Raw genomic sequence first — 10001 nt, forward strand, 5'->3', positions numbered from 1 at the left:
ATATATATATATATTTATATATATGGATGTATTCTATAAATTTAGAATATTTACTCAGCATCTTTTTAATAAAACACAGTCCTAAAGGTCAAGAAATTGTTGTTTTGATGAAGCCGAAGTGACTGACCTCCTAACCCAATTGAGCAGTCAGGATTAGGCTTTACCTTAAGGAACCTGAGTGCACTGCACAGCTCACCTTCAGAACATAACATGTTTTTCTACTCTCAGCTCTATAGTTTGCAGTTTATTCAGTAGAAAACTGTCATTTAAAAAAATGCATATTTATAAATTGTAATTAAATGATCCCATAATGGGAAGCCACGGCAGACACCGGGTTAAAAGTTTAAATATAAACACAAATTTCAAGATTCTAGGTCGCTGTTATTTTGGCCACTTTGCTCCCACTGCCCTGCGGTGTTACTGTAAACACTGGGGACGATGACTTCAAGATAAAGGCTTTGCTGCTGTCTCGCTTGGAATTATTTGATTGGATTCTAGTGAGGGCTCTTTGAGCCAAAAAGCTGTGCCAGGACAGTGTGCCACACTGTGCATCACGCCAACCACAGTGTACATAAGATCACAAAACATAGATTTGCTTGTACTATTCAGAACTCATTCGCTTTATTAATCTTTTCCCCCCAGATATGAATTTGTGACTCCCAGATGTTGTGCCTTGAGGTGAGTCTAGGTGTGCACATTACTGCTGAAACTGCATAGAAAGCAATTAATTAGACTTAAAATTACTTAGACTTTAAGCGCAGATCAGTGGGTATGCCTGACAACAAAGAGCACAAAACTACAACAAACTACGTCATAGGTGCCTTCACCTAATAATATGCAATTAAAGAACATCTCAGATCACATATAGGCCATTTTCCCCACAGGTGTGGCTTGACATTTTTTGGCTTTACCTTTTGTATGCTTTAAGAACCACCGGTGTAAATATCAGTTGTAGGGCATCAGACAGCGGCTTTGGCCTCAAGCAGGATGTCTGACTGTTAATGTTACGCATCACCCAGACAGACTGCAGTATTAATAACCTTTAACCCAGCCGCTGGAGGAGCTTCTCACGCTACACGTGCCTACAAATTAAGACTAGTTTCTATTTATAAATGTGGGTCAGACAAGGGTGTGGTAGGCTGTCCTCTGTTTACTGGAAACCTCTACCTGTCTAACGGGAGATTAGTGCTCTCTGGTCCTGAGGAGGGGATTGCTTCCATGAGTATTTTTCATGCAGGACACAATAACATACAAAGAACAAAAAGTCAAGCATAACCTCAGTGTTGTAGTTTTTTCTTCTTCTTTTCTTTACCTTGCCCAGGTGTTTGCTCGGGTTTAGGTGGGATTTCCCTGATTGTTATTTTTTACTTAAAATAAATTCTGTTCATGTCCAGTCTCCATGACAATCAAAACTGTGGACAGTAAAATTAAAACAAGAGCAGAAAAAGAAAACTATCTCATAGCCATGTTTATTTCACAACCATTTTATTTTAACACTAAAAAAAAACAACACAACAACAGGTTGCTCATAATATAGATGTCCACTCGGTAACAGCGTCAACTCCCGGCCACCCCTCGCTGCTGCCTGAAATGGTCCTGCCCTCATTTGCATAAGTTGTCTGCGGGTTGCTGCATGACCAGCAGGGGTAGGTTAGGGGAAGGAGTGCATGTGGACTGTACACACATGAGTGGAGACACGAGCAGAGGAGCTGTGCGTGGACTGTATCGTGAGCCTGGACTCTTGCACTGAACCAGCAGAGTTATGTACTGCGCTCACCCCGTCTCTGGCGCAGGGAACAACTCACTGATGCACTGCTACAACATGAAACCAGTGAGTACATATTTATATATGTATATATGTTACAGTTATATTTCTGTCATTTCCCCTCCCAAGGTTACGTGGGTGTGTTTGCTGATGATGCATTTGCACTGTCCTCTCAGATGTTTGTTTGCTGTATCTGTGCCCTCATTGATTGAATAACCTTTTCTTTTTAATAGATGAGATTTTAGCAGACTTGCTTCAGCAGGAAAACCATTTGCATACACAACTTGTAAAAGTTAAAAGTGTTCTCTTTCCTTCTTTTTGTGAGAAACTTAAGAGTTTGTGAGAATTTTCGTTGCTTTATTGAGATCATTAGATGCACCACGGGTTAATCTGTACATGCTTCTCTATGAAGGGCAACAAAGAGATAGAGCTTTACATTTTAAGGGTGTCTGTGCTTCAATAAGCTGTGTGCGTGATCAGAGCTTATTCTTTAACTTCTGCAGTTGCAGGTTAGAAGAGGACGAAGAGTTTCTGTGTTACTCTTACACTTGGTTTGTTTTGTCATAATCAAAAGGAGAGTTATTGACAAATTACACACATCTTCACGCACACAATGCTAGTAGCATTTATTTACGTATAACTGTAATATCTCAGTGATCTTTCTCTTAAGGTTAACAAGAGAGAAAAATAAAACGACAAGCATCAACTCGTGCTTCCTGTTTGCTGCCAGAGTATCATGTAGTCAAGCCTAGCAGCAGAAAACATCTTGACATGAAGCAGATTGCTGCTATTTCTATTTGATTTAACCCCGCTATGTTAGAGCAGTCCCTCCACCACTGCAGCCATTATCAAAGGCAGCTTTGATCTCTGTGAGACTAACCATATCCAGACATCGTGGATCAGAGAGGCAGAAAATTGGTTGCATGTGGCTGGAGTTGGCCATGGTGGAGCAGAGAGTGGGCCCTGAATAGCAAGTTGAGCTTTTACTCATGCAGCATCGTAATGCTGTGTACTTTTGTTGTTTGCCTGTTTTTGTTTTTATTTCCCCAACTTTATCCTTATTTATAGACTAAAAAAACACAGATTGTAAAGAATAGATTGTAAAGAATATTTATCCAAGATGATTTAAAACAAATGTCAACCTCTTGAGTATTTTAATGTCCTCCTTTTTTTCTTGTGGGGGCCTTATCTACTTAAAAAAAAGTCCTTTATCATTTGTGATGCCATGATTGATGGTTAATAAATCAATGCTATGCTAAAAGAGGGTGCTATGGTGACGGCTCTTCTCCAGTGGGGGCCAGAGAGGGCGTGCTGGGGCGGGGGTGTGACCATTATTAACGGGTCGCCTGCTATGCTGATGGTAAGGAGGACAATTGGCTTTATCCTCTGCCATATGCTGCCCATGGCGGCTCAGACGGGCCCAGTGTCGACAGGGGCTCCTCTGTTTGGCCTAGCCCACAATCACCATGGGACTCATGCCAGCCAGGGTCATGGTGTGTGTGTGTGTGTGTGTGTGTGCGTGTGTATGAGCCTGTGAGTGTGCACGCACAAGGATACTCAAGAGAGTCTTTAATAGCCTGCTTTACAGAACTTGTCGTCCGGGTAACTGACACCCCATTGATGCTGCGCAGGGAGGTTTATTTTCATTTCCTGGGGCACATCAAAGCAATGGAGAGAGGTGCAGGTGCAGCCCAGAGCTCTTGGTGTGTTTGCGTAAGTGAGCATGTGTTGGTCTGATTTTTTTTTTGATTTTTTTTTGTGCATATGTGCAGTTTGCAGCATCAACACTGGTCAAGAAAGAATTAAAAATATAAAAAAGCTGAAGGTAGCTTTAGTTTAGTCTAAATCTACTAGCCGTTAACAATACTTGGTTTCCAACAGGAGAGGATCATTAGGATCAGACTCTTTTATCTGTTCGGTTTCTCTTTGAGAACAATTCACAAGAAGACCTGGATTTCAATTTTATTCAGGAGGGTGTCCTATCCCAGCCTTCTGAAGCCAGCCGAACCTGATCGTGATTAGGGCTGGGATTTCTCATGGTGAATGGTTCCTAAATCCGGATGAGGAGGTGCATGGATCTGCAGCTTATGGATTAGCGCAATAGCTCTAAGTGTGCATCAGCTCTCTGCTTTGTTTTCATAATACTGTTGCCTCATCTCGCACTCACAGTATTCACGAGTTAGTGTCAGTCAGATTGGTTTTTGCGATACTGAGACAAAGAAATTTATGATCAGAGTTCATTTTATTCTCTTACTTTTCTTTTCAGGCTTATGGGCAGTCTCCTGGTGCAGACATCGCCACCCAGAACTCATCTTCACATCTGTCGCCCAAGGCCCCCAGCAATGTGTTTGCAAGCATGTTCTTTGGTGAGCTCAAACCCTCTTTACAATTCTGCTGCAGTGCAGTCAGTTTTGATAACAAAATATAGGAAATAAATGCAAACTTAAAAAGTTTATTATTTTATTACATATGCTATCTACTTTCCTATACTTTAGTTGCAAGTTTATAGGTCTATATTTCATATTAAAATATACACGCTCTCTTCACCAGCTGTCTTCTCATAAAAATCCATTTTTACTAAAGTTCTCACTGGTTTTGGAAATATTGTTTTAGCAAATGCCTAAATTGGTGTTCAATATGAACTGGCATTCATTATAACACTAATGGTGTACTCGCCGGAAACCCATTAATATTCACCACAAACAGTCAGTGGGACAAGGAGTAAAGTTGATAGCTGGAATCAAGTTACCGTAACATATTTTCACAACTTACCCAAAAGTCCTATGACTTCACTCCTTTTTCTGTCTCTGTATTAAAGCAAAGTTAAACCAAAAGATAAAAAAAACGTGTCCTCCATTTCTGATTCTCACCGGAGAGAAGCCAGTCTGTGTGAGAAACACAGTTTTAAAGTGTAGCATGAAGAAAAAATTTTCTCCAGAGTTGAAATGCTTTAACTCACATGAACACAGACTTGCCTCGATTCACGTCCCCGGTGGTAAATATTGCATCAGTTACTGTCACTCCTTAAAGTTTTGGTTGTTTTGGTGTGAAGAGGTCAGAACAGTCTACAGCCGTGCTAGCCGTGCTATTAAGTTCATTAAACATAATGTTTGCCATGTTCATCATCTCAGGTTAACTCAAACATTAACTCATTAGCCTGCAATACAGCTGAGCCTTATTGGTTTGGACGTTTGGACTCGTCATAATTCATTGCGAGGTAGATAGATGGTATATGTGCACCATAGACAGTATAAAAAACAGATATAGATACAGTGACATCACCCACGGCTTTCTGGAGTCGTGTTTTGAAATGTTGAGATCAGCCACCTTGGTTGCAAAAAAACATTTTTTTTAATGTGAGGACGTGATCATGGCTTGTTGATCTTAACTTGTTAGCCATTAAGTGTGTGGTTTCATGCCACAGTTAATGCTGATTTAAAGAATACTTAATTTTTTTTATTCAATATGACCCAAAAATGAGCGACTAAATCCATAAACTCAGCAGGAGAGTGAAGAAATGAAGACAGGAGGTCATTTTTCTCATAGAATTCTAGACGACCAAAATATTTCGGCAACCACAGCTATCGCCATCTGGTGGCCCTCAGATAAAATACAGGTTTAAGGCGCTTCAGCTGTGTCTTCATTTTTCCTGGAAGCTACGTCCGATTTTCAAACTGTCTATGGAAGCTCAGAACAATTTTTTTTAAAGTCTGTTATTCTGGTGTTTATTGTAGTTGTCAGATATTTTACTTACCCAAAAATCCAGCGGAGAGCGTAAGTTGTATTACATTTTATTGGCAATCCACCCAGTAACTATGATGTCTCAGTCTTGGGGGTAAAAGAATCAAAGAAATGCCTAAAAAGCACCATGAAGATTAGATAAAGTCTGTGTACTTCACTTTATTTAAAGATCCGTTTGTATTCTCAGCTAAGCAAATTCAGCTGAGCATCATCGTGTCACACGTTAATGAGCATTGCTTTAACTGAATCTGGACTTCACTGATTTCATAGAGTGCCACTGTAGAGCTTCACGACCTGTCTGGCTGTTTGAGATGCTGCTCCAGTGCAGGCTATAACATATTATTACTCATTTTAGAGGGGATGGGCAATTCGCCGGACATCTGGAATGCTGTAAATGGGCTGAACCAGCAGGGCTATGAAGGTGCACTGGGAGCAGCCACAACCCACCAAACACAGCCGGGGAGTTACAGCAGCCTGCAGCCGGCACACGGTCACCTGGTGAGATTTACCACTGGGACTTTGGGCGTTGATAGCAACAAACTTTCTGACCCCTGTTGTTTTTTTTAACTGCGTGTTTTCCCCCACTCTTCAGGACTTCTCTCCGCATTCAGTGTTGGCTGTGGACATGAACAGGGCTCTCCCGCCCATGTCCACTTTTCATCGTAGCAATGCAGTCTCGCGCACTCAGTCAGTCAACACCTCAGAGAGCTCTGCAGGTCAGAAAATGGAAATGGATACATGCTTTCCCTAATTTAACTGCTCTTTATCACGTGCTTATCTTGTATAATAAATATTTTCTTTTTTAAATTCAGTCTCAGGGAGCCAAGGAAATGTGTCAGGACCATCACAGACAGGCGACACCTTGGGCAAAGCTTTGGCCTCTGTAAGTACCACCACCTCAATCCTATTAGATCTAAGTCCTGAGAGCCCCAGTGGTATAATGCAAAACTCCCCCACTGCCAATGACAGGACACTGCACATTAAAAAGAGCTACTCTCATGCTGCACGACATTTTATTGGTTGCTCACAAGTAAAATGACCAGAATTCACGAGTTAAGTTGAGATTACGAGCCTATGAGGTTGCGGCTGCAGCCGTAAAAACCCATCCAGAAATGACAAGTTGTGCTTTTAAAATGATCCACACCCTGGTCACACTCCTCCTGCTCCCCCTCTCTCCTTTTTGTCGCTGTCTGCTGTTAGATTTACTCCCCTGATCACACGAGCAGCAGTTTCCCCTCCAGCTCATCCACACCGGTGAGGTCTCCGTCTCCGCTGCCCAATTCAGCAGAACCTGCAGGTAAACTGGAGCATAGCACACGTCAGCGAAATATAATTTACATCATCTATGTTCTGTTTCCCTGATGTTTTAAATCCGGTTGTTTTCTTCTTCTCAGGTAGCAACATGTGGCCACGGAGTTCAGTTCAGGCACCAGTCTCACCACATTATGAGTCTTCGCTAATATCGTTGGTAAGGAAGTAATCTGATATCACTGAAACTTTGATTATTTATTGAGTTACGTCTAGACATCACAGAGGTGGCCTTATGAAATATCTGGTATATTATAAGAAAGATTAAAGTGGGTGTGCACATGTGCCAACTTCAGCTTATTTCATGCCGATATAACAATTCTGATAATGTTGAAATTATTTGGTGCCATTAAAGGTTTGACTTTTGGTGATGTTTCTTCGAGAAACAACTTAAGCCAAAGATTAATAACACAAAATAGCAGGTAATAAACCCCTAATCAAAATTAAAGCACAAGCTTCTTGTACCTCACAGCGGGCCTTATTATTTCCAAGAAAAGGGCATTGAAACGCCCCAAAAGACACCAACAACACAAACAGAGGTCCAGTTCAGTTTCTCCAGTTAGCAGAGGAGACGCCTAGCAGGTATCCGTTGGCTCCAGCTGTGCAGGGACACCTGTTGATCCAGGAGAGCACAACCATAATTCTAGTATCAGGCAGATGAGTTATTTAAAAAATTAAAATAAAATCACCCAACTTTGAGTTGTTCTTCAAAAAGACAGAAATTGTCTTTTTAACATTTATAATGTTGTAAACAACATTATAAGGTTTTGGCTTGGTTATAACTTGTGATAACATTTTATAATACAGCCCACTGCTCAGGTGTAATTCCCCTGTAATTAATTAAATCAAATGTAATTTCAGTGTATTTAATTTGAAATTACAATGTAATTATATTTACCTACAAATACTTTAAGGTGGATAACAAGTCAGGTTTTAAAGGAAATAGCGCAATAATTACACTTTAAGTAATTTTAAATAGTGTGTAATTTCCTGGTAATTTTGCAGAAAAACAAACAATATTTTGCCATCTTACATAATAAATATGCAGTATTTATTTGGGCACGGGGCATATGAGGGAGTTAATTAATCTTGCCTTTTTCTTTATTCAGCATTCATTATGTTGATGTGTATGATGGCTGTTCTGTTATTTAATTGTTCTTTTTTTAATCCAAATGTGATCAAGGACTGTTTTCTGTCTGTAACTTAGAAGAAAAAATACCATCAAAATTTGCAGGATTATGTAAACTTTTGATGACACAATTGTAACAATGAACTGTTCTAAATCCCTACTTTATATACCTACTATTAAATAGGTGGATGAAAAGACCATCCATCATGCACATCAGCATAATGACTTTTAAATAAAGATGCAACAAAAAATACAACAAAGATATGAAATGCTAGCTTAATCCGCTCCATAATATGGCCCACGCTCTAAAAAGTACAGGGTACTTACAATGTAAGATGGGGCAGTGTTGCTTGTTTTCTTACAAAATTACAGTGATATTATGCACCACTTAAAATTACTTTGCAGTATATTTGAATTAATTACGTTGTTTCCTATAAAAAAAACTTGACTTGTTAGCCCTTTATTCTTGTGTATCTAACTTAATTTTTTGTAATGCATTATAATTATATTGTAATTTCAAATAAAATACATTGAAATGCCATTTAATCACTGAAGGAACTACTACTACTGTCTTGCTGTTTTGGGCAAGAGGGTTTGAAATTTAGAGTCCTCTTTGTAAATTTTGAGGATTGTCCCCCTGGTGTTTTCAGTCTCAGGTGGAGGATCGTCTGGACAGACTGGATGACGTAATCCACGTCCTGAGGAACCATGCCGTTGGCCCCACCGCTGGTCTGCCCAGTGACATCCACGGGTTGCTGAACCAGCCCAACCACGGCCACCCGGGCTCTGCCAGCACCCTGCCGCTCAACTGTCACAGTCCAGCAATGGTTAACAACCCTTACTTTGAAGTATTTAAAGAAGGACAGGGCAGTGTGCATGGAAATTCCCTGTTGTGTGTGTGTGTGTGTGTGTGTGTGTATCTGCACTGGCATTCAATTCCAGGAATTTTTCCACCCACTACGTCTGCATGTTTTCCTAATGTAAAGGTTGCTGTCCTTGAAACTGGAAACTGAGAACAATAGGAGCGCTGTGATGTGCTGTCCTTGTGTGTCCAGTATGTGCAGACTTCTAAATCCACTGTAGGGTGATTGGGGAGGGAGAGGGGGAGGCAGCACGGTGCACTCCCATTCCACCATGTTTCCCTTTGAGTAGACCAGGGGATTTTAGCTCAGCTGGAGTGGAAGTGTATGCAAGGGAAAGGGGTTTTTAGTGTAATCCGCTGCGAGAGGGGGATATTAAATTCTCTCACTTTTATTTTATTTTTTCCAAACGATGTGTCAGTGAATCATTCCTGAAGAGAATTAGGGGTATGTTTAGGGAGTATATAGTAGTTTAAAGGGAAGGATTAAGATTGTCTGAGATTAAATTAATTCTGTAGAGTGAGAGATCCGCACAGGGTTGCTTTGGAAATGAGAGGGCAGATGTTGTTTTGTGGCCGATTTGTCTCTAGCTTGGATACTATATGCCACTGAGTGTCTTAGAAAGATTTATGGAGCCCTGCAGTCACATTTAGAGGATCCCAGTCTACAGAATACTTAACCATTGACTTATGAACACATGAAGAATGGTCTTATGTCATTCTCTGTGTCATAAAGGTTGAAGCTATCAGTATGAACAACAACCACTCCGCCTTCCAGGGCCGTGCGCAAAATGGTCACCCGTACCCAGCCAGACAGAGGGCCACCCTACAGCCTGTGCAAGGTGGAGGTAGAGGTGAGCTACCCTTCTCCCTCGCAGCTCTTCTCCACCAGACTCGTATATTTCACTTTTTCTCTTTGTGACAAAAAAATGTTGTTTATGTTTTGTGTGATCGCCCACAGGTGGACTTGGGGTTCAGAGTAATCTAGAGCTTAAGATGGAAAGTGGGGAAATGGAAGAGATAATGCACACCAGCCATGGTCACAGTTCAGACAGCCAGAGATCAGATGAGGAGAGCGAACACAAAACACATGGAGAAAACAGTGCAAGAAACAGGTGAACACTCATGCCTTATCGTGTGTGTGTGTGTGTGTGTGTGTGTGTGTGTGTGTGTGTGTGTGTGTGTGTGTGTGTGTGTGT

At 40.9% G+C, this 10001-nt stretch overlaps 1 protein-coding gene across 1 annotated transcript in view; it reads left to right on the top strand.

Moving 5' to 3' along the window:
- Nucleotides 1–1657: 1657 nt before the first annotated feature.
- Nucleotides 1658–10001, top strand: part of LOC102203800 (transcription factor 12-like) — a 12319-nt gene continuing 3975 nt past the window's right edge. Inside the window, exons 1-10 of the mRNA XM_005727999.1 lie at nt 1658–1831; nt 4032–4131; nt 5862–6004; nt 6099–6222; nt 6319–6389; nt 6707–6803; nt 6901–6974; nt 8594–8770; nt 9539–9656; nt 9764–9917. Coding sequence (XP_005728056.1) covers nt 1763–1831; nt 4032–4131; nt 5862–6004; nt 6099–6222; nt 6319–6389; nt 6707–6803; nt 6901–6974; nt 8594–8770; nt 9539–9656; nt 9764–9917 — 1127 coding nt within the window. The 5' untranslated portion in view covers nt 1658–1762. The remainder of the gene's footprint in view (nt 1832–4031; nt 4132–5861; nt 6005–6098; nt 6223–6318; nt 6390–6706; nt 6804–6900; nt 6975–8593; nt 8771–9538; nt 9657–9763; nt 9918–10001) is intronic.

The sequence above is a fragment of the Pundamilia nyererei genome, unplaced genomic scaffold (genome assembly GCF_000239375.1).
Source record: "Pundamilia nyererei isolate P.nyererei 1_Seehausen unplaced genomic scaffold, PunNye1.0 scaffold00027, whole genome shotgun sequence".
NCBI classification, from domain to species: domain Eukaryota; kingdom Metazoa; phylum Chordata; class Actinopteri; order Cichliformes; family Cichlidae; genus Pundamilia; species Pundamilia nyererei.